The sequence below is a fragment of the Zingiber officinale genome, chromosome 2A, assembly GCF_018446385.1.
Source record: "Zingiber officinale cultivar Zhangliang chromosome 2A, Zo_v1.1, whole genome shotgun sequence".
In the NCBI taxonomy this organism is placed as follows: Eukaryota; Viridiplantae; Streptophyta; class Magnoliopsida; order Zingiberales; family Zingiberaceae; genus Zingiber; species Zingiber officinale.
Window position 1 is genome coordinate 157,279,546 of NC_055988.1, and position 25,982 is coordinate 157,305,527.

The 25,982-nt window shown below is 35.7% G+C and overlaps 2 protein-coding genes across 3 annotated transcripts in view; both read left to right on the top strand.

Moving 5' to 3' along the window:
• Positions 1 to 1,285: 1,285 nt before the first annotated feature.
• LOC122044168 (transcription factor IBH1-like) lies at positions 1,286 to 8,245 on the top strand. Its single transcript, XM_042604701.1, has 2 exons — positions 1,286 to 1,675; positions 8,144 to 8,245. Exons 1-2 carry the CDS (start codon positions 1,286 to 1,288, stop codon positions 8,243 to 8,245), a joined length of 492 nt encoding a protein of 163 aa, XP_042460635.1.
• A 12,076-nt stretch (positions 8,246 to 20,321) lies between these two features.
• Positions 20,322 to 25,982, top strand: part of LOC122042874 (bifunctional aspartokinase/homoserine dehydrogenase 1-like) — a 68,300-nt gene continuing 62,639 nt past the window's right edge. The window contains exons 1-5 of one of the 2 annotated variants that reach the window (XM_042603247.1): positions 20,326 to 20,542; positions 20,675 to 20,828; positions 21,141 to 21,218; positions 21,458 to 21,573; positions 21,671 to 21,724. In XM_042603247.1, coding sequence (XP_042459181.1) covers positions 20,402 to 20,542; positions 20,675 to 20,828; positions 21,141 to 21,218; positions 21,458 to 21,573; positions 21,671 to 21,724 — 543 coding nt within the window. In that variant the 5' untranslated portion in view covers positions 20,326 to 20,401. Of the gene's footprint in view, positions 20,543 to 20,674; positions 20,829 to 21,140; positions 21,219 to 21,457; positions 21,574 to 21,670; positions 21,725 to 25,982 lie in introns of both variants that reach the window. The other variant, XM_042603248.1, reaches the window with a different exon arrangement.

Sequence of the window (25,982 nt, forward strand, 5' to 3'; positions counted from 1 at the left end):
CAAAGCAAGATTCTAAAATCATTTTCGATTTCTTATGTAATTTTATGTGTTTTCTTGTTTACATTCTCATATTTGAGCTTGTACGAGATTTGTCTGTCTCTAAGAAAGAGGCTCTCATAGTGTAGCTATGAGTGAGGAGTAGACCTTTGGATTAGTCACCTTAAGAAGACGAATACCAAATAAAATCCAGACGTTAGTATTCGTGAGTCTTTGTCTTCAAGTTTCCGCTACAAATCACCATGAAAAACGAATGAAGCTATTAATCATCCCTCCCCTCCAGCTCTCTACCTAATTAGGATTAGATTACTATGTATAGGAAGACCTGTACTTCTTTCATATTCATCCAGTGACTCACACGATCAAGTATCTTCACATCTACTAATGAGACTCATTCACACAAATCATTGATTAAGATTGTTTATGAATTTGACTTGCAGATATTTATGTCTCTGTACATGTATACCACATAAAATAAGGAACTGACCATATATCACTGTATTAATTTCCCAGGCATATTATTCCATGTTGTTCCAATATATTTATATCCAACTTTTCAATATGTAACTTGGGTTACAGCAAAGTCGAATATTGTGAGTTCCAACGAAATTAATCTAGGACTGTATATGTATACACATATAATCTAATGCAATGGAATATGATTCGATGCTATACCTCTAATTAAGCACATATATCATATAGGTTTCTAATATTTGCACATATAACTAGCCCATATATAGCAATAATTAACGAGGGGAAGAAAGAGATCGGCATGGTATGGACATGAGAACAACTCAAGAAACAAGTGCCAGGATAAAGGCAGAAAGCAAAGAAGATGATGTTCCCATCAACCACACCAAGTGGGTCATCCTTCCATGTGCACTCACGTGGTGGTTTGCCTTCCCTTGTCCCCACCACCATCACCAGAATCACCACCGCCACTCCTTTCCCTCTTTCTTTCCCTTTTCAAGCGTCCTCTTTAATTTCCATGTTAACATCTCCATGCATACATGTTGATCATGAATTGGTTTTGTTATTTTGCGAGCGAGAGAGAAGAGAGATTGAAGGAGGCCCCTCTAGCCTGTCAGGGAAGCAGCAATCCTAAGACACAAACACCCCCTTCGCTAGCTTTAAAAAGCCCCACCTCTGCCTCCCTCTCTCTCTCTATTCTCTTCACTGCGATCAGCTTCCTCTTTATTCCCATACTTTTAGCTTCTCTCTCACTATATATTACGTGGATTCAGAGAGATATAGATCCACTGTAAGCTTCGCAAACCCTAACCCTAACATGGACCCAGAGAACTCCTCCATCTCCAAGCCGATGATCATGGCCTTCCACTTCCTCGGAGCCCTCTCCCATATCCAGAAGACCACCACCCACTCCACCTTTGTCTTTCGGTGCCACCGGATTCGGTGCGCTGCCTACACGTCCATGGCACTGTCGACCGGAGCACACAGCGCCTGGAGCAGGGCACTGCTTCGCCAGAAGCCCCGAAGAGGGAGCTTGAGAAAGCGCACTGTCATCCTCCAACGTCCTCGGAAGAGGGCAGTTAGGTTGGAAGAGGATTGTCAAGATGGTGCAGATGTGCTTCGGAGGCTGGTGCCTGGCTGTGACGGCATGGATTCTGCCGAGCTGCTGGATGAGACGGCAGATTACATCAGGTGCCTCGAAGAGCAAGTGTCTCTCATGCGATCGATCGTAAACGTCATCTCTTTAAATTTCAATCCTAAGTCTTAAGCTACAATCTTGGAATTATTAAAAGAAGTCCAGGCAGAAAACAGAGAGAAGTGTGATGAATACTGAACGGTATGAAGATATAGTAGTGCATAAGTCACCAAATCAGTTACTTGATGAGAATCTACAAACACATATAACTTAAATGAATTGTGATTCAATTACTACTTTAGGCTTATTTTGTTACTGGATTTCTGTCATGTTTAATCAGTTATGTGCATATATTTCTTAATTAATTCTGATGGATGGATGCATCGTAAATTGAAGATATTGTAGGTTAGATATATAGTTGAGGTGAGGGAAGCAATTGGGAAGGCTTGATATATCTTATTTGGACTGTATTGGGTCTAACGCTTCTTCTTGTGATTGAGATTACTTTATGAATAGTTGTTAGAATCAATATTGACAAGAAAAAAAAGGAGATAGATGTCACAATTGCCTATCTTCAATCTTGTGCCTAACAATCAAGAAAGATCCCCCCCCACGAGAGAATATATTCTAAATTCTGTTTGTTCCTACATACTTTCATTTTGCAATTTCGTAACTTCACTTGATGGTGTTCCTTCATCATTTCTCAGTTCAGGACTTATTTAGTACACCAGTGATGTCTGCGTGTCTTGAATTCCACTCTTATTTCCAACAAGCATATAGAGATGATAATGGTGTAATATCCATCAGTATTAGATATATATATATATATATATATATAATTGTGATAATTGACTTGTTAACTACTTGTTGATTGATAGCATAATGGAAATGGAAGATGAAATTGAGGGTCCTTTGAATTATTTTCGTGCTAGTTTATTATTATGGAGCGATATATAGGATAAAAATAAAAATGTTACAAAGTTATTGATCGTTTAATTTGCCAATTTATGGTGCCTTTTCTTCGTCCGTATGTCAAGTATAATGCATTGGTTAAGTGTCATGATGAGAAGGCAACTTGCACAACAAGTTAATTACTAACCATTTTTTATTAAATTTTGGTTGCAAAGCTATGCTTGTTCCTTTGAGCAATTTCAACATTTTTATAAGTCTTCATTTATCCGCTAGATTTCTAAAAATATTTAATACATGAAGCCAAAATTAGCATACAAATTAGCATAACAACAAAAATCTTTCATTTTTATAAAAAAAATGTTATCAAAGTTGAATTTTAGTTATAAATTCTTAAAGTTTTATTTTGTATAACTTGAATTTGTGAGAATTAAGTCTTCACAATGAATTGTATTAAAATATATAATTTTAATTTCTAAAATATTAGAATTGCTATTATAAGATTTTAAAAATAATAGTAGCAAAAGGTACTGGAATTCGCTACCCAGCGGTTCCATACGGTCACCCCCATGACTATCTGTGAGGAGATAAATTAGAAAGTTGTAGTTGACCAGTGTGGGGAGGGCATTTTTTCCTAAGCTTTGCCGAGAACATTTTGAAAATCATGATAAGTTATAATGATTGTTTATAAAATCCAAATTTAATTCAGAAAATAATAAAAATCTCAATTTGCAAATCACCACTTTTTGTGAAAATATTTGTAATAAAAATTTATGTAAAAGTTAAATTTGTTTTATAAAATTTAAAATTTAAACATCATGATTTCTAATATTTTTTAAAATAAATTACTAAAAATTGATGAATTTTTTTAGGTTAGTTACTTAGACTTGTGAGGAAGTTTCTTTTTATTTGATGTGCAGAAGGCGGCCATATTAAAAATCTGATATCGTTTGTATTTTTATTTGACATTCAAGTATTTCAAACTGCAAAACTTTTTCAATCACAAAAAGACAAATTATCTTGCATAAACTCAGTCTTAGTCAATTAAATGTAGAATAATTCTTTGATAACATGATTTTACACTTGTTCAAATAACTCTAAATGTCATTGGAAAAACTACAAAATAAACTTTGGTCTTTTATTTTTTTTATTTTCTATTTATTCATTTTTCATGTATTTTTAAAATAATATAAATAATCTTTAGAATTAATCGTTTATTAATTTGCAACCATACTCAGTTAATAGTAGTATATCAACATATTCAGCACAATTGGCTCTAGTAATATCCTAAATTTAAGATATAAATATTAATATTATTTAATTAGATAATAGTAGTTAAAATAAAAAGTATTATGATATTTTAATTTTTTTATTTCAATTACATTATTGTTGAGTTTAAAATTATAATAAAGGTATTGTAACGGGTATATATATATATATATATATATATATATATATATATATATATATATATATATATATATATATATCAAGCTAGAAATAGATTCCTAGCTAGCTGAGCATCTTGCTTTCTAAAAATTTTGTTATTCTTTTCATTCCACCGCACTCAAAGCTACCCTTAAAAAAAATATTTCCCTCATTGGAAGTCCAGCTAACTCACGTATGATCTTTTAGCTATGAGTTCTTGGACAATTGATAAACAAATGATCATTAACCTCGAATTGCTCACCACACATTATTGCAACATGCCCTAAGTGTTGGTACTAGAAACTCTAACTAATCAAATTTATAATTTAATATTGGTACAGATTTAAAGTTAAATTGTATTATTATTCTAACAAATTTAATTGAGTATATAAAAAAAATCTTAAATAATTTTAGGTAAAGTAAAAGTCCTAATTGAGGCTAAACAAAGAAGTCCTATCGGACACTAGACAGGTGGAAAGTCCTACTAGACACTAGGCAGGTGGAAAGTTCTAGTTGCAACTAGGCAATGAAGTCATGGTTCATGGGACTGGGCAAAGTCTTGACAGGTTGAGGACGTCAGAAAGAAATCCTAGGGTCGAAAATACTAGGCGGAAGTCCTGGGGGTCGCAGACACCAAGCAGAAAACTGGATGGATCGAGGATCGAGCGTCCAGCAGAAAGTCCTAATGTCTCGGATGCTGAGCAAAAGCTTAAACAGTTTAGAGGACTGATTTGACAAAAGGTAAACTCTCCTAAGAGGAGTAGGTAAGGACGCATTCCCTGTTGAGGGAAAAATAGGCGTCGATTCGACATAGAGTTTTCGAAAAATCCAAAATTCAGAATCTGACAGTCCAAAGACTGTCAAATTAATAAATACTATATTGGTATAATGCTAACTCTATTTTGCAGGGTATCTTTGTATATTTGGATTAACATATTTTGTAGGAGTTGAAACACATAAGTTAGCCTCGAGTGAACAGTGCTCGAGGCACCTTAGAGTTGCTTGGAGGCGCCTCAGATCTGGTGGAAGGCGCCCTAGATAGGGCGGAGGTGCCCTCACATAGATAAACCTTGGGGATAAGGTTTTCACTCTAGGAAGGCATCCTGGAACGCATGGAAGACACCCGAAGCGCTTGGAAGGCACCCTCTAGAGGATAAAGAGGCCTATGCTCGTATGGCTTTTCTCTTGAGTTCTCCCCAAAAGGTCTCATGCTAATGAAAATATCTTTTCTCTTATAAACACATGATCTTTTCCATGTGCTTTCAATATGGGATTATATTTACAACCTTACAACCCCAACAATATTTGCATCTGAAGGTGCCTTGAATGCAATGGGAGGCGCCCTCAACGCTTAATAAAAGCAGTGCTCGACCAAGAACTCAACAAGACTTTAATTTGACTTGTGCTACAACTTCATTCTTGCGCGCTGCTCCCAAGACAACTCTCCGAAGCCATAACACTGATCCGACAACCGAAAGCATGACTCTCTGAATCCTTAAGTTGTCGGTATAATTTTTTATAGCACTTAAACTACTATCTCATTGTATTTATTTTTGTAATACCTTAAATTGATAGTGAATTTCCCAACAAAAGCTATTGTTGATCGCGAGCTTTAGAGTAGGAGTCGTCACAGACTCCGAACTAAGTAAAACAAAAAAATGTTAGCATTGTTTCTTTTATTTCCACTACTTTAATTAATCCGAGTCTTTTACGAAAAATGTGAAAAGTCATGAGTACTATTCACCCCCTCTAACGTTTTCAATCCAACAATTGATATCAGAGTAGAGTCGCTCTGAATTGGTGAAATCATTTTTCGAGTAAAAAAAATCATGTTTTTAGCTATTAAAAATATTCTTACACTTTTTTTCCGGTTTTGCATCTTGAGTTTTTCAGATTAGATCAGCATCTGTGTTATCACCCCTTCCGATCAATATCTTTTAATTGAGTTTTTTCGTTTCTCGAAGTTGGTGTAAGACCACTCAAGTTCTTTAGGTTTTCATAAGTCTTTTATACCACATTACTAATCCAAGACTAAGTCTTGGTACACTTTTTATTGATTTTTGTTTTTGCAAGATCGTCGATTTCAAATGGCCCACAAAGAAGGTTACAGTACCGCATGCCTGCCTCTTTTCTCCGACGAGAATTTCAAATACTGAAAAGATCAGATGGAGTACATCTGAAGACCTAGGTAGAAATGTAGATCATCATCCAAACAAGCTTCTCCCTACTAGTCGACGGCACCGAAGCACTTATTTCATGTTAAAACTGGGACACACATTTGATGAAAAAGATTGAGGTAGATGCCAAGGCGACTCGAGCCTTACAATGCAGACTAACCAAAGATGAGCTGAATTGAGTTGGACCATTCAACAACGCAAAGGATCTCTGGCAAAAGTTGATTGAACTTCACGAAGGAAACTTCAACGCTAAGGTATGTAAGAAAGATCTGTTATTAAATAAATTATATAACATCAAAGTACATAACGGAGAATCAGTAAGTTAACTACACGCCCGGACCTAAGATCTAAACGGACTCTACTTGATTGGACATAAAGTGGGGAATCACGATATTATAAGATATACACTACAAGCCTTTCCTAGGAATACCTTATGGGCATCTGTAGTAGATGCCTACAAGGTGGTGGGGTTCAATCAAAGTTCCGCATTGAAAAGATTTAATAAAGATCATGGGTTTAAAAAGGATATAGGATATCTCCATTAGCATGAGGTTTTTTAAGGAGAGCTCAAGAGCAAAGCCATGAGGGTCTAGGCCCAAAGTGGACAATATCATACCATTGTGAAGATATATTGACATCCTTTGGATGCAACAAATGGTATCAGAGCTAGGGTCCAGACCAGATGTCATGTGGGATGGCCTTGAACAAAGTTGAGGGTAGGCTCGGAGCAGGTCAAGGTGATCGGATGCTTGTAGGGGGCTCGAAGCATGTCAGAGTGACTAGATATTTACAGGAGATCGAGCAAGTAGGTCAGGGTAACCGAATGCTTACAGGGAGTCCCGAAGTAGGTCATGAGTGACTAATGCTCATGGGGAGGCTCAAAGCAGGTCAGGGTGACCGGATACTTGCGGGGAGGTGAATAGGTTAGGGTGACCGGATGCTCACAAGGAGACTTGGAGTAGGTCAAAGTGACCGGATGTGGATGCTTGCAGGGAGTCCCAGAGCAGGTCAGGGTAAATAGATGCTCACGGGGAGTCCCAGACCATGAGAGTAATTGTGGTCATTCATTTGAGGGGAGTATTGTTAGGGTTAAATCAAAGTCTCACATTGAAAAGATTTGGTAAAGATCATGAGTTTAAAAAGGATATAGGATATCTCTGTAAAATATGATACCTAAAGTAATAATTAAATAATAAGGTTTAATAGACGAATGACCTTAACAGAACTTTTAGAAATTTTTAAGAATTTTTTGAGAATATTTTGGAGCTCGTATGATGAGTTTAAGGGGATGAATTTATAAGATTGGGAAAAGCATATTTGGAATACCCAAAAATGGGAGTTGATTGAGGAATTTAACCTAGGATTTAATTAAAAACCTTAACTTTATAACATTCCATTTCTTTTCCTTCTCTTCCTTACTCATGCCCTAGGTTCCCCCACGTCGATTCCCCCTCGTGACGCTGAATCCTCTCCACCTCATGCCGACCCCTTCCTCTTCCCCAACCGATCGCCTTCCCCAACCGACGATGCCACCTCCCGACGCCTCTTCTCCCACGCGTACAAAATCCATCGCCCGAGCCCTCTCCCTTGCGGGTTCCCTCTTTTCTTCCTCGGCCATCTCCGCACGGACGCACTCCGATGCCACCGTCGGCCAAGCTTCTTCCTTCCTTCCTCGGAGTCATCTTCGACTAAGGAGAGGATATGTGCCCTAGCTTCCACCCGAATCCCCCTTTCTTCGCCCTGATATGCTTCGACACCACATCAGCCACTGAATTGGCGCCAGTCGATCATCGGCCACTGGAGGCTTGAGCTCTCCCATCTTCACCACCGAGCGCCTCCCCTTTGCCCTAGTTTCACTCTTGCGCCGCGACTCCGACCATCCTTCTTCTCCGATTAACCATCGAGTCGTGTGTTGCCAAATAGGTAACGAATTGATTAATCTGAATTATACACTGATAAAATCTGTGATAGCTTGATGTGAGGTGTTGTTTATACTTACTGCTGGTTTGGGACGTTTATGTTGCAGATTAGCAACTCCACTGTAGATCCAGGCATCACTGTTCGAGAGCAATCCACAGCCTGGACCATCATTCTCCAGCAGCAAGTACCTCCGGCTAGCAATTTCTAGCAGTTGATCTTCCTGGCGGTGCGTCAACAAGAGAAGACTTGTAATAAGGTAAGCTATTGGAATTGGATTCTTATTTTAGCTTAATCCTAATTAATGCTGGTATGGTTAAGGATAGCTGATCATGTGGTTTCAGAACGATTGAGGTTATATGTTGGATTCAATCTAGGCTTCAAGATGGATCCGATTTATTTAGTTAACCAAGATCAATGAATGAATTAAGGTTTTTTAGTTTAATAGGAATTTGATTTAGCTACTAGATACATATTAGAGTAGCTAAATTATACGTTTGATTTGCAGGACTTTGATTCGAGACAAGAGTCTTCACGTGAAATCTTTTGAATACGATCTCCATTTTTAAGGCAGGTACCTTTGACTTATCTTTTGATATTATCATTCTGATATGCTTAGTAGGTTATAACTAGTAGTAATAATTATATCTATATCTATTTGGTATGTCACTACTTGATACCTGTAGTATACCTATTTTGTTATCTGTTGTGCATTTATGTGTATGTCCTTTTTGATTCTTTCCATGTGTACTTATGTAGTGACATACAATGCGTTACCGGATACATGTCTAGCTATTATATATACTTGGCTTGTGTACCCAATTTTATTACTTGGCATGTGTACCTAGGTTTATCATCTGGCATGTGTACCTAGATCATTGTTATGGACTTAGTTTCCTTTTTGGTACACATTATGAGGAGGCTGGTATTTTCAGGATTTACATGCTTAGTGTCATGCACCATTTTGCATGATTGCAAGCTGTGCGATTGTCGGCTCCATTGTTGTTGTGCACATCGCCAATTACATGACATGCACACACACAACCACTCATGGGTTAGTAGTATTTCAGGCAGGGTGTGTTTGCAGTTTGCTCTGTCAGGGCTCCGCTGGTCCGCTTATGGGTAGCGATGACTTTAGCGTGGTAGCGGGCAAGGATCCCTTCTCTTGACTATGAAATAGGGAGATGAGTGCCTCGGCTCCCCCACTATGTTTGGGGTAAGAGGATAGGTGTACTCCGACAACATCCTGTCTACTTGGTCACTCAGGAGTAGTGATGGCAGAGTGCACAATTGTCATAGCCCTACCCACTCGGTCTCACCATCGCGTTGAGATGGCTGACTGCATCAGGGGTGACCAGGACATTTGCATCATATGCATGGATTACATTTATTACTTGTGATTGCTGTATTTTGAATGCTGCATTTTGATGGTTGCATATGATTGACATGCATACAGGATATTGGTTAGTCCTAGGAAAATCATACCGGTTCCACTGTACAAAAATTTTGTACAAGTGTCGAACATTTCCTTAAATAACCTATTGTGTTCTTTAGAAGTTAAATTAGGAATCGCAGACGGAACTTAACATCATTGATTCCAAATTTAACTTATCTGTTCTTAATGGTTTAGATTTGAATCGCAAGCGGAACTTAACATTATTGATTCAAATCCACCTATGTTATTAATTCCATTAAATATTAATTTTCAAAATTGGCTTCCAAGACTGCATGGCGAGACACATGACCTTCTTGGATATGGGAGCAACCACCACCACCTAGACAAAGCCTTTTAAGGAAAGTTAATATTTAATTTCCTTAAATAATTCTAGGTTTAACCAAAAAGAACAATCGAATCACAAATTCGAAAAATAAAAGAAAAGAAATACAACTTCGAAACAAATTTGAAAACTCTAGAATCATATGCCTCTTGTGTTTGGTATTTCCAAAAATAACTATAGAAAGAAAACTAGTATGATGCGGAAAACAATTACTAGTTATACCTTTCTTTGTAAGCAAATAACCTCTTGATCTTTTACCGTATTCCTCTTCTTATCCCGGACGTTGTGTGGGCAACGATCTACCGCGATGAGAATCTACCTAAGCCACCTTATTCTCCAAGCAAGATTCGGCCACCATAATTCTCCAAGAGAAGTAGAGGTCCGACCACCACCACTAAGCTCCAAGGGATGCTAGAAACAAAAACTCCTTTCTCTCCTTCTTCTCCTAGCTAGAACCGGCCACCATGGATTTCTCTTGTATTGATGTCATCGGCCACAAAGGAGGAAGAGAAGAGAAGAAGAAGAAGAGACCCTAAGGCCGGCCACACCAAGGAGGAAAAGAGAGGAGAAAAAAGAATAGAGTCGTTAGCCATGAAGACATCTCTACCCCCTCTTTTATAATCCTTGGCCTTGGCAAATAAGGAAATTTTAATAAAAACTCCTTAATTCTTTTGCCATGAAAAAGAAAATTTAATTAATTAAAATTAAAAATCTTTTCTCATATATCATGGTCGGCCACTATAAACTCCAAAACAAGGAGAGTTTAATTAACACAAGAATTAAAACTTTCTAATTTATTTTCGGAAATTTATAAAAAAAAATTCCAATAATTTTTTCCTTCATGGTGGTTTGTAAAAAGGAAATTTTATAAATTAAAATCTTTCTTTTAATCATGTGGATGATTTCCAAAAAGGAAAGTTATCTCTAAAAATTAAAATCTCCTTTCAATCTACAAATAAGGAAAGATATCAAATCTTTTTTTAATCTTCTGTAGAAACTTATAAAAGGGAATATTTAATTTTTTTGAACTCTCTTTTAAATCATGAACATGGTTAAAAAGGAAAGTTTTCTTAAAATTAAAATCCACCTTTCAATCTACAAATAATGAAAGATTTCGAATCTTTTCTTAATCCTTTGTAGAATGCTATAAAAGAAAAGATTTAAATTTTAAACTCTCTTTTAAAACCATGATATCCACATTAAGAAAAAATTTTAAATAAAAATAAAATCCTTTTTAATATAGTCGACCAATCAAGCTTGGGCTCCAAGCTATGGCTGACCAATTAACTTGGCTCAATCCTTTGATCTTGGCCGACCCTAGCTTGGGTTTTAAGCTAGCTTGGCCAGCCCCATTAGGATGGGTAAGAAATGGGTATAATTCTCTATATACAAGAGGTTACGATAGGGACCAAGAGGAGGAATTGGTTTTGGTCTCCCGATGAAATTAAGCTTCCCGTGTTCACCCCGAATACACAACTTAATTTCATCAATAATAATTCATACCACTAAAGAATTATTATTGAACTACCGCACCAATCCCAAATTATATTTTGGGCATTTTGGGCTCCTTCTTATTATGAGTGTGTTAGTCTCCCTATGTTTAAGATATCGAATGCCCACTAATTAAATGAGTTACTGACAACTCACTTAATTAATATCTTAGTCCAAGAGTAGTACCACTCAACCTCATCGTCATGTCGGACTAAGTCCACTTGCAGGGTTTAACATAACAATCCTTCTGAGCTCCTCTTGGGGTCATTCTCAACCTAGATTACTAAGACATAGTTTCATTCTATAATCAACAACACACACTATAAGTAATATCATTTCTCAACTTATCGTGCTTATCGATTTATCGAGCTAAATCTGACCCATTGATAAGTCAAAGAAACAAATACTAAATATATGTGTTTGTTATTATATTAGGATTAAGAGCACACACTTACATAATAACTAAGGTCTAGTTCTTTTATCAAATCAGTATAAAAAGAACTTACCTAAAATGGTCCTACTCAATACACTTAGAGTGTACTAGTGTAATTTATTAGTCAAGATAAATTAATACATAATTACACTACGACTATTTCAGTGGTTTGTTCCTTTCCATCTTAGTTGTGAGCAATTATTTATAATTTATAAATAACTGATAACATGATTTTCTGTGTGTGACACCACACACCATGTTATCTACAATATAAATTAATTGAACAACTACACTTAACAAATAAATGTAGGTATTTGACCATTGTGATTTTTTATTTCTAAATAAATATTTATACAAAAGCTAGGCTTTTAGTATACACTCTAACACAGGAGACATGAGATATTTGGTCTGACGACCCTTATATCCGGATAAGAGGTCATGGTGAGTACAGCTTCTCCCCTTGTTTAGTTTTTTCATTTCATGTTATTTATCTAGAGACTGTACTCCATGATTATTACTGATAGTTATATCTTATTATGTATGTCAGTTTGATACCCGCTGAGTTTTTGAACTCACCCCGTTGCTTATTTCCTATTTCAGGTTGAAACTGTCAGGAGGTTCCAATCACTAGTCCCCACTCCGTGTTGTGACGATTTTCTATTTTCAGTCTTTATTTTCTCGTTATGTATATACATACTGGTGATGCGTGTGTCTTGCACTCGTGGATTTTATATTGTGATTCGGGTATGATGCCCATGTTTTTTGCTGCGGTAGTTTTTACGTTATGGATTGTGTTTTCCTTGTTGTAGTGGAGTAGGTTTTTATTAAATTGTGTGGTTATGATTGTCAGCGGGAGGCTATACTATATAAATTATGTGGATTGTTTATTTAATTATTGTATATGTTCCGACTGTGTTGGCCGAGGATTGAGAGGTCCTGAGGGCTTGTAGACAAGTTTCAAATTGTCACCTGTACAGGGGAGATGCTGTCGAAATTTTACCGGCGGGGACTCTCCCAGGGCGTGACAATCTCCATTGGCATGAGGCCTTTTAAGTAGAGCCTAAGAACAAAGCCATGAGGGTCTCGGCCCAAAGTGGACAATATCATGCTATTATAGAGATATGTAGACATCCTTTGGTCACAACACAAGGTTTCCAAGGACCTTTCAATTATTAGGTTAAATGAATTATTTTTTTATTTTGAGTTACAAGAATATACTAATGCACTCCCGGTGGAAAAAGATATTGCTTTACTTGTAGGAAAATTCAAGACTTAGAAGTTGAAATCCAAATTCCAACCTAAATAAGAATTTAATGTGCACTTAGAAGACAACAAAGAGATCACTTTTGAACTAGTCAGCCGAGTTTGAAAATTTCTAAAAAAGCAAAGAAAAAGGAAGGCTCTGAAAGCAACATGGTCCGAGTCATCGGAAGAGTCGGATGAAGATGAACAAGCTCAAGTGAGCTTCCTTTCTCTACCGGTACAAGCTTAAGTTGTCAAAACCAAGTCCAAGTATAAATCAGAAGCTGAGTCTGAGTGAAGCCACTAATCCGTATCTATTTCTGAAGGGCCAAACAATACTGTGAGTTCCCCTCAAGTAGGCAAGTTGTATAATTTGATAAATTATTTGATGCATAAATTAGCTAAGTCTAATATCTCGGTTAAGTCACTCCAAAAGGATGTAATAGCCCTTAAGGAAGTAACTAACCTAAGTTTCTTAACTAACCAAGATGGAACCTCAACTCAAGTCCAACAACTTAAGGAAGAGAATTCGATTTTAAAAGATCAAGTCAAAGAATTCAAGGATACATTAGAACGATTCACTTTGAGTTCCAAGAACCTTGATTTGATTCTTGAAAAACAAAGGGTTGTATACAATCTATCTGGACTCGGATATAACTTCGTTTTCCCTCTTCTTCTTCTTCGACAACACAATGTTGGTGCAGTCGACCTCTAAGATTTTGATGTTTGACAATATACCTAAGTCTGGTCAAATTGACCAAGGATTAATCCAAACAGGACTTGATGTTTGGAAGAGAGAAGTGAAGCCAGACCCTAGTGAGTGAAGCTAGGTGGTGGAAATCCTGGTGAGTGAAGTCAGACCCTAGTGAGTGAAGCTAGGTAGTGGAAGTCCTGGTAAGTGAAGTCAGACCCTAGTGAGTGAAGCTAGGTGGTGGAAGTCCTGGTGAGTGAAGCCAGTCCCTAGTGAGTGAAGTTAGGTAGTGGAAGTCCTGGTGAGTGAAGTCAGACCCTAGTGAGTGAAACTAGGTGGTGGAAGTCCTAGTGAGTGAAGCCCAACCCTAGTGAGTGAAGCTAGGTGGAGGAAGTCCTGGTGAGTGAAGCCAGATAATGGAAGTCCTAGTAAGTGAAGTTAGACAACCCTAGGGGGAGACAACCATAGGTTATACTTAAATTATGTTAACATTATTTTGCCTTATCTATTGCGCTAACTTAATGTTGCAGGGGAGTTCAGCTCGGTCGATGGGCTGACCAGGTAGCTAGCACGAAGATCAGATAGGTCGACGGGCTGACCGAATGTCTGGCAGGTAAGTTAAGGTAAGTCATTAGAGGGGAGTGACTTGGTGAGGACGCATTCCCCGTCCGAGGGAATAGTAGATATTGATCCAACTTAGATCCATTTTGGAAGTCTAAGTTGAGATCTTGACTAGATTCTGATCTCGAGGAGACAGAAAATAATTACTACTCTGTTTGAATATAATTGTGCTAACACTTTGTTTTCAGGGTAGTATAAATTATATTTTTGCCTTGGAATAACATTTTCTTGTAGGAAAATGATTTTCTAGAAAATGGTGGTCCAGGGGGCCCGGAAGGGATCCAGGCGCCCGAAGTTGGTCCGGGCGCCCGAAAGGCAAAAATTATCCTCATCGCAACGTGGAGGTCACTGATTGGCTAGGCCAACACTACAGTCCAGGCGCCCGGAGCACTCCTATAAAAGGAGCCTTCCTCTAAAGCTATGAACATAACTGCTTCCTACGACTGCTCTATTGCGCTCTGCTCCTGCAACGCGATGACGCTTCTCCGACAACTTGCAGCTCAAGTTATTTTTAATTATTGTCGATATATTTTTTAACGATTCCTTGTACTTTCATTTGTAAATATTTTTTGAATTGCTAGTGCATTGCCCAACGAAAGCACTCGACGAGTGTGAGCCTTGGAGTAGAAGTCGATGAAGGCTCCGAACCAAGTAAAACTGGTTTGCGTTAGCATTGTGTTTTCTGCTTTTTCCGCTGCTTACTCTAATTCGATAACGAATTTTTTATCATTATTCACCCCCCTATAACAACTTCTACAATCCAACACACTATGGGATGTGGCAGTCTGTTGTGGGCCGACGACGACGGCTCTTATCCGATAGAGCAACAACTGACAAAGTAGGGATAGTAGCATCTGGCTGACCGCGAGAATTATTGGGCTGGCCTTGGTAGTTGCGGAGTTGGTTGTGACTACGGGCTGGCAGCGGTGGCCATGACTAGCTCTGTCTGGTCGCCTGCCTCAGGCCATATTGACCGCATCCGACCACGGTGGGCGGACAAAATGTGAGGCGACAACTGTGGCTAGGGGTGAGCATTCGGTTAATTCAGTCCATAAATTAATCAAATTAACTGAAAATCGATTTAATATTGGCTAACCGAATCGAATCAAAATTTTACTAAAATCGAATAAACTGAATCAAATTTAAAATCAGTTATTTCGATTAACACCGAATTAACCAAATTTATTTAAAAAGATAATAAAAAGAATTTATATAAAATTAATACCGAATTAACCGAATATCCACCCTAGGCTGTGGCGTTGCCGCCCTGGCCTCACACGAATGGGGCAGCAATGGCTAACTGCATGGGAGATGGCCACGGGTAGGCCAATAGTGGATCGATCGGTGGTGTGGCGGGAATGACGGCGTTGGGCGAATCAGGGTGGTGCGGTGACATGAGAGGGAGAGGGCGTGGATTGGGAAATAGGGTTCAGGTAAGGAAATGAGGAGAATGAAACCTAGGTTTTAATTTATGTACTTAAGTTAATTAATTAAATCAAGTTCCACTTAAGTGATATTCTAAACAAGTTTCCTCAAAGCCTAATAAATTTATCCTTTAAATATGTTATACAAATTCAGTTTAAATCTTGAAAAATTCTAAAAATTCTTAAAAAAAAAAATCCTATATGATTGTTTCTTAATTAACATTTATTATTTAATTATTATTTAAGTGACATATCTAACACAAGGAACCAAGTGACCTCTACATTTGGGTGACCAGAGATAACTTCTAGGCAACCAAAGATGGTGAAATCCAGCAATCTAGAGGGAGTCTAGTCGACTGGAGATCTCGGACGATGTTATCTATTAGATAAAATTTGCAGCCATGTCATCATTGTCCAATTGACGAGAGAGTTTCTAGTCGACTAGAGTAGTGTCAACTCAACATCGACTCTGGCTCTATAAAAGAAGGCTCGAGGCACATGTTTGAGTATCAATCTCTCTCGATAACTCTCTTTGTGCTCTCTGAAGTTCTTTTTGTGCTTTGTGCTGATGTGTTGCACTCACGAATGCTAACGATCATTAGCAACTAAGGGTGTCTAATTGTAATCTCTATTTGGTGCCATACATTTGTTATTCATTTTTGTACATTTAATTTTTTAGATTATTTTTGAGATTTCTCCACCTCTAGAGGATTTGTTAGAAATGAGGGATTTGAAATAAGAATCACATTATTTTTTTACTTATGCATGCCCACCTTACTTAGTATTGTGTTCACATTACAACAAATTTGGTTTTCTATATTTTATAATTATTCTATCCACAGTGTACATCACACAGTGTACAACTATAAGCTGTTAAAAGTCATAAGACATCGACAACGTATATTGCGTGATGTGATTAAGAGTATTCACAATGTATGGTACTGTTAGGATGTGATATTAACGACATAATTATCAGCACCACACAAATATAAAATCAAAACTCAAACAATTTTAGCATCATATAATTATAATACCACATACATATATCACACATAATTATAATACCACATGTAAATACTACACATAAAAATATTATGATTTCATTTAGTAACAATCAAAACTAATAACAAGAAATTCATTTAATAATATAATTTCCTTACTACAAAAACATAAAATTAGTATAATCTATATAAGTCACACAAAATCATAAACTCAAATAGCTAAGCGACTGTGCTTCATATTGTATTCTCAAAAGGACGTATATCTGATATTTTGTATCCAAAATACCTTTTATTCTAGTGTTGTTGTAGCAGATACAATGTAAAAAAATGATTATTACATTTAAATCAAATTTTTTATACATAAAACATTATTATATCAAAATATTATTTACTAATTTAGTCAAAATTTCTTAAACTTCATAAAAATTACTTTAAGTTGATCAAAATTACTTTAAAACAGCTATAGAAGCTATTAGATAGTTATGACACAATTGTTAAAGTTACTAAATAACCGTTACAAAATTATAGCTAAATTCTAAATCTTAAATCCTATAATCTTGAACCATAAATACTAAACACTGAATATTATTACATCAAAATACTCTTTATCAACTTGGTTAAAAAAAATTAAACTTCATCAAACTTACTTGAAATTGACCAAAATTATTTTAAAACAGTTGTAGAAACTACTAAGTAACTGCTACACAATTATAAATTAACCTTAAATCTTAAACTCCAAACCCCCAAACTTTGAATTTTAAATCCTAAACCATAAATACTATTATATCAAAATACATTTTATCAACTTAGTCAAAATTATTTAAACTTTATCAAAATAATTTTAATTTACTCAAAATCACTCTAAAACAGTTGTGCAAGCTATTAGGTAGTTATTATGCAGTTATAGAAGTTACTAAATAACTATTATATAATTATAGAAATTACTAAATAATTGTTTCAATACTACAATACTAGTATTGTAGAAGTTACTATGCAACTTTTTTAGTTATAGAAACTAATTGTAGTTGCTAAAAAAAAATGCTAAAAAGGGTATTCTCAAAAAATGGGGTGTCATTTGCCCTTTTTTTAAGAAAAAAAAAATGTCGTTTTGACGATTTATATAATTTGGGATACCCTTTTTTTATTTTTTTCTAAAAATATTTTAATCAAAAGTCAAAAGGACACTCTTTTTATTGGAATCATCAAAAGAATGTCTCTTTTTTCATTTATTATCAAAAGAGCACTACATTTCACATCAATATATTTTGTTTCCAAACTACATTTATTTTTATATTATTGTAGTAGCTACGAGATCATAACTGCTATACAATTATAACAACTATAATTTCATAACTATTACATAATTATAGGCTACGATTTTAAAGTTACTATAACTATACAATTACAGTAGTTACGGGACCGTAGCTACTATAATGCAATGTTGATTGTTTTAATTAGAAATAAAGTATCAATTATGATTTATAACTACTATAATATAATGTTTATCAATGCTAATCAATATTGATGAGAGATTAAGTGCTCATATCATAATAGTTATCTAAATATTACATTAGTGTTATTGATATTGATAAAAATTAAAGTGCTACTATAATATAATATTGACAAGTATTAAATAGAGATAAAGTGACTGTATTATATGGTAGTAAAAGATGGAATCTGTCATTCAGCAACTCCACATGATTGGCCCCATGACCATCTATGAGGCAATAAATTGGGAAACTATAATTACCTAATGCGGGGAGAGCTTTTTGAAGTGACTGTATTATAGAAGCTATGAACTATAGCTGTTAAAACATAATATTATAAGTGTTGACTAGAGTTGAAGTGTTTATTTTGTAGCAAATACTGTAATAAAAAGGTGATAACCCTTACACCGATGGGCCCCTCAAAATTCTCCCCCGTGATATGGAAAGGAGATAAATCACGATAAGTTTCGTCTAGTACAGTGACCATTTGTATTGTGTCAGGTGACTTATGATGTATTATAAAGTCATAACTGCTATAATTATACAGTAGTCACTAGATCATAGCTACTTGTAGTAGACATGAATTTATAGTCGTTACAATAATACTATAAGTAAGACTAGTTAAAAAAATAGTAATGCGCTTATTCTGACGATTTAAATACAAAAGAGTGCTCTTTTATTTTTTTGGTCCAAATATTTTCTATAAAGTTGATGATAATGTGAAGTGATTTTTTTTTGAAAGAGTACGAATTGAATTTTGAACCAACCGAAGTGAGATCCAATGGATTGAACATCGCGACATCTGAAACTCGAATTCGTAGACGCCTTCTCCTCGGATCTGAGGCGACATTTGGTTCACTCCTAAGAATTTGAATGAGAATATGTATCATTATATTATGGAATGGGAATGAGTATTAGCTTGAGTATCATTCTTAAAAAATAATATTTGGTTAGTTAAATATTTCAATTGGAATGAACTTAAATTTCCTTTTTTACCCTTAGAGGAAAATAAGAGAAAAAAATTAGATGTGAGAGAAAGTTGAATGTGAGAGAAAAATATGATGAAAGAGAATTATGAGAGATAAAGTGTGGTGAGGGAGAAAATATTATGAGAAAAAAATAAAGAGAGAGAAAGTTTGGTGAGAAAAAATGAGGAGAGAGAGCATAATAGGAGATATTAAGAGAAAAAGTATGATGAGAGCGAAAGTGTGCTGAGAGAGAAATGAAGAGAGGGAAAGTGTAATCAGAGAAAATGAGGAGAGACAAAGTATGATGAGAGAGAAAGTATGATAAGAGAGAAAATATGATGAAAAAAATGACGAGAGAGATAGTGTGATGCGAGAAAATGAGAAGAGAGAGTGTGATAGGAGAGAATAAAGAGAGGGAAAGTGTGATGAGAGAAAATGAGGAAAAAGAGTCTGATAGAAGAGATTGAAGAGAGAAAGTATGATGAAAGATAAAATATGATAAAAAATAAGGAGAGACTATGTAATGGGAGAAAAAGTATGATGGAAGAAAAAGTGTGATAGAAGAAAATGAAGAGAGAGAAAATGAGGAGAGGGTGTGTGATAGGACAAAATACAGGGAGAAAGTGATAGAAAATATGTGATGAGAGAGAATAAGAAGACAAAAAATATGTTGAGAGAGAAAGTACAATGAGAGAATGAGGAGAGAAAAAATATTAATAGAAAAATTAATGAAAGAGAAAGTGAAATGAAATAAAAATGAATAAATATATTAAGGATATTTTTATTCAAAACTTAATTTCATTCTCATTCATATTAAAACCCAAAGAGAAGAGGTTTCATCAATACTCTTAGGTGACGTTTGGTTAAATGATGGGAATGACTATAGATATAAGTTTGATAGTAAAGTAAAATGAGAATGGAAATAAAAATGAAACTCATTATATGAGTTTGGTTGATTCCCATAAATCTAGAAATTATTCCCAAATTATCATTTTCAAACCCACAATCTAAATACTATCTTTTACTATTATTCCATTTTTCTATTCCTGATATCAACCAAACATTCCCTTAATTTTTAGATTTTATTTTTAAAATTTTAATTCCATTCGCACCAGTAAACACAAGATTTGGAAATCCAGATTCCCAAACAGCTAAACCAACGCCACCTGAAATTCGCTACCTGATTTACAAGTTGCAAGCGTTTAGCGCAGTTTGCAGTTCGACCCAGCCGATGGCGACAGTGTCACGGAGAAGCGAGATGACGAAGGCCACATCAAGCATCACCATCCCCGTTTTGCTGTTGGGCTGTGGAGGCGTCGGCCGCCACCTTCTACACCACATCGTCGCCTGCCGCGACCTTCACTCCAAGATGGCATGTCTTCTCCAAACCGTCTTTTGCTCTCTTATTCCAAAATCCCTTGTAGATACGGCCTTTCCATCGATGGAATTGGAATGCTATCGTGATTGGTCCCTTTAACATCGCCCCTCTCTCTACCTTCATCAGGGGTTGGTCCTCCGAGTGGTGGGGGTTAGCGACAGCCGATCTCTGCTCTTGGTGGACGATGTTGCTACCGGGGGCTTTGAAGATGCGTTATTGACCGAGATTTTCCGGCTAAAATCCTCTTCAGGTTCATCTTTTTCGGACCTTCATGATCTAGGTTCGTATTAATTTGCCATATTCTTCTCCTTAACTCGTCATTCTGCAAACACACTTTGGCTTTACAGTAAATAAATTTCCCTTGAACTAGGAAGAATGCATACGAATTATACTAACCAAATTGGCCATTTCTAACTCTGGTACACCATCTGATACATGATCTCTGAGCCATTTCCAATGCTTTTGAAATGCTAGCTTTTGGACTTACCATTGACGATTGACTATTATTCCCCTGAGTAACACATCAGTAAATCATCGTATTTTCCTTATAACTGAACTATATCATCATTGGTGCTTGGATGTTGGATTTCAGGACGTTGTCAATTAGTTAAGGGTGCAGAAGTTACTACTAATATTATCAAAGTTGCAGGTCTACTGGGAAAATTAACTGGTCAGTATAGTATCTGAGCCAATATATTGCATTTCCTGTTTTATATGATATGGATTTCTGTTGTCTGGTTAATCAATTTGGATCTATATTTGAAGAGTTAATTAAATACAGCAATATACTGGAACATGCACCACCACCAGTTTACCAAAGTTGCTGATGTTGAATGCTTACTTCCTAAATTGCCACTGTCAGCTCTATCTTTATTTATATCAAATTTTATGATTCATCGGTGCAAACAGGCTTATCAGTTGTTGATTGTACTGCTAGTCCTGAGACAGTGCACATGTTAACTAAGGTCATTGACTTTGGCTGTTGCATCATACTGGCAAATAAAAAACCACTTACTTGCACAATTGTAAGTTCAATTTTTGCATATTCTCGCAATTTCATCTTATCTCTTTAGATGATTCTCATCATGGGAAGTGGTTCTTAATGTCAATGCATTATTTCAGGAGGATTATGACAGTCTAATTTCAAACATACGCCGTATTCGATTTGAATCAACCGTATGCCCCTATTTCGTTTTAGATTATTCATTTTCAAAATGATATGAATTAAGCTTTGTCTTCAAATATATAATTTTTGATTGTATTGATGAGGCTATTGCATTCTTTCCATAAGCATTGCACTTGCTTGATCTATTCCCTCCTATTACTTAAGCAATGATGTCATTTCTGATTCTTACAATCTATTCTCTATTCTTTACCCTTTTGAAGTTGAATTAGGCTACAATTTTGATTAGTACTCTTTTGATAATTATCTACTGTTTTTCTATATGGGACAGATTTGCTCATATTCCTTGGTCTTGTTGGAAAGACTTTGAATGAAAATTTTATTGAAAAAGGGAATCAATGTGCCTTGCATACATTCCCTTGCATATTCTTTTATTGAAAAAGGGAATCAATGTGCCTGAATGTAGCTTGCTCAAACTTAAAAATCTCAACCTTGAGATGTGTCATGAGTCTCCATAAGGCTTTAGCCCACTAACACGTGTGCAATGAAGTCCAACAAATTTCTTTTTGGATACAAAGAATTGTGATTGACCCAATATTATGAAGAATAGCCCACATTCACAACAAATTGATTTTTTTTTAATGCAAATGTTAAGTTGTAACAGTTGACTCATTAGATAACAATGGGCTTTTACACCGCGTTATCAGGTTACTGATATTCTTTTCCACATGTTTTACAAAGACTTGGAAAATGAGGAAGAAATAATTTCTTATACAAGAGAATAGGTACACGACTCTCTTGTTTATAGAGAGAATTTACAATAGAAAGGAAACTAATGAAAAGGAAATTAAATAATAAGGAAACTAATTAAAGCTAATTAAAGCTAATAATTAACAAATGATCCTTTCCTATTTTCCCTGATTTGTATATCTTGATTTTAATGATGATAGGATTTCCAACACTCCTCCTCAAGCTGGTTTGTAGATATCTTCCATAGCCAGCTTGCTAGTCAACTTATCAAATTGTTTCTTGTGTAGTCCCTTCGTTAATTCATCAGCTAATTGTTCATTTGTTGGAAGATATATCATGCATATTATTCCAGTGTTGATTTTCTCTTTGATGAAACGTTTATCCACCTATATATGCTTTGTGCAATCATGAAGAACAAGATTATAAGCTATGGAAATAGCAGCTTTATTGTCATAATAAACCTTTATAGGAGTTGAGTAAGAAAGCTTCAATTCCTCAAGAATTCTTTTGATCCACATTACCTCATAGATTCCATGGGTAACAACTTTGAATTCTGCTTTAGCATTTACTTCTGGCTACCACATTTTGTTTTTTACTTCGCCACATAAGTTCCCACCAACAAAGGAACAGTAACCCGATGTTGATCTCCTATCCATAACACTCCTGCCCAGTCTGCATCTGTGTAGACTTCGACTTGAAGACGCCCATGTTTCTTGAATCATAAACCTCTTCCTGGAGTTATTTCAAATATCTCAATATCCTATAAACAACCTCGAAATGTTCTGCTCCTGGTGAGTATATGAACTGACTTACCATGCTAACTGCGAAAGCGATATCAGGCCGCATATGAGACAGGTAAATCAATTTTCCTACGAGTTTTTGATAAAGGTCCTGTTCTTTACTTCTTCAGCCCTAGCAGCTTGTAACTTCAAGTTAGGCTCAATTAGAGTCTTAACCATTTTACACCCGAGCAAACCTACTTCTCCAAGGAGATCAAGAATATATTTTCTTTGATTAACAAATATACCTTCCTTGGACCTTGCAAATTCCATTTCGAGGAAATACTTGAGGGCTCCTAGATCTTTAATTTGAAACTCTTTTACGAGTCTCCTCTTTAGGTCTGCTAATTCTGTTTCATCATTACCGGTTAAGATAATGTCATCAACGTAAACAATTAAAACAACAACTTTACCCCTTTTTGACTGTTTATAAAATATTGTGCGATATGCTTGACTCTGCAAAAAATCATAACTAATAACAGCTTTTCCAAAGCGTTCAAACCATGTTCTTGGTGACTGTTTGAGTCCATATAATGCCTTGTTTAATTTGTACACTTTTTCACTACCAAGTCCCTTCTCAAATCCTGACGTTAGACTCATGAACACCTCCTCTTCTAGATCACCATGAGAAATGCGTTTTTAATGTCAACTTGATGTAGAGGCCAATGTGAATTTACTCCAAGAGATAATAAAATTCTGATAGAGTTTATCTTAGCAACTGGAGCAAAGGTCTCTTGATAGTCAATCCCATGCGTTTGAGTGAAACCTTTAGCCACCAGTCTAGCCTTGCACCTTTGAATGCTTCCATCAGCTTTACATTTTATTGTAAACACCTATTTACATCCAACTTGTTTCTTGCCTTTGGGTAGATCAACTATCTCCCAAGTGCCACTTCTCCTTAAAGCATTCATCTCTTCCATGACTGCTAAATTTTAACTCGGATCATCCAACGCTTCTTGTATATTCCTTGGAACAAACAAGTGTGAAATTATAGAAATGAAAACTTTATAGTTTTTTGACAGTCTTTGGTAGGAAAGATAATTTGCAATAGGATGATTAGTGCAATTTCGAACACCTTTTCTAATTGCAATAGGAGCATCAAGATCGGGAATAGTAGGTGAAGAATTAGACACAATAAGAGGAATCAAAGCTGGACTTGTGATAGGGTTACCTGAAATTTCGAAGCCAGAGCTCGGTTTTTCAGACGGGTGTTGTGCAAGCTTGAGATTCGATTTTTTATTCCTCAGATGAAATCTTTTCCTAGTATAAACCTGAAGTTCAGAATTCAGATCGCGACGATCAGTTTGTAGTATTTCTCCCCTTGATCGAGAGTTTCAAACACTAGGCACTAGAGGTGGGTGATTATTTTCAAGATTGTCGGGAAAAATGATATTGGGAAGTGGGTTAGAAATGTCCAAAAAATTATCTTTTTCTTTACTTGTCGTCACTTGAAGAAATTTTTTAGAAAAATAGGGTTTTGTTTCTAAAAAGGACACATCCATGCTCACAAAAAATTTTTTTGTTCGAGGATCAAAACACTTATACCCCTTTTTGTTTGACGAATAACCCAAGAATATACATTTTATAGCACGTGGTTCAAATTTTGAACGAAATTGACATGGAACATGAACATAGATAGTACATCCAAAAACTTTGACAGACAAATCAAAAAATAATCTAATTTCAAGAAAATTTTTTTTAAGACAATCAAGAGATGTTTTGTACTCTAATACCTGGGTAGGCATCCTATTTATCAAATAAGAGGCTGTTAAAATTGCTTCACTCCATAAATATTTAGGAACATTCATATAAAACATTATGACACATGCTACTTCAAGTAAATGTTTATTTTTTCGTTCTGCAATGCCATTTTATTGAGGGGTATCTCGCCAAGTGGATTGATGAAAAATACCTTTTTCATTCAAAAAATCACCCAAGTGCTCATTAAAATATTCTGTTCCATTGTCAGAATGTAAAATACAAATTTTGGTTTGAAATTGGTTTTAAATCATAGTGTAAAAATTTTTGAACACATTTCTCACTTCCGATTTTTTATTCATTAGATAAATCCAACATAAACGTGTATGGTCATCAATAAATGTTACAAACCATTTTTTTCCAGAAAGAGTAGTAATTTTTGATGGCCCCAAACATCACTATGAATCAAGTAAAAAGGTTTGGAGGCTTGGTAATTTTTTGACAAATAAGTTGAACGATGAAATTTTGCAAAAAGACAAGTTTCACAATGTAAAGAAGAACAATCAATGTCTTTAAATATTTCTGGAAATAAGATTTTTAGAAAAGAAAAGCTAGGATGTCGTAATCTATAGTGCCATAGCATTATTTTTTCTCGAACTGAGTTTGCACTAATATTGTTAAGGCTCTGAGTTTTTTTATTACTAACTGGTATTTCATCCAAGTTTTAGAGATCTTCAATCATCCTAGCACGCCCAATCATCATCCCCGAGTTCTAGTCCAGAAATTCACAATGTGATTCAAAAAATATAATACAATAATTAGAATCTTTAGATAGTTTACTAACAGACAAAAGGTTGCAACCTAATTTAGGAACATGAAGAACAGAATCGAGATGAAATTGTTCGGTCAGTTGATGAGTCCTTTTCCTGCAATAGGTGAAAAACTACCATCGGCAATTCCAATTTTCTCGTTTCCAAAACAAGGGGAATAAGTATCAAATAGGTGAGAGCAACTAGACATGTGGTCTGTGGCTCCAAAATCTATGATCCACGGAGAGGAGTTTAAATAGGAGAGCTCTTTAGGC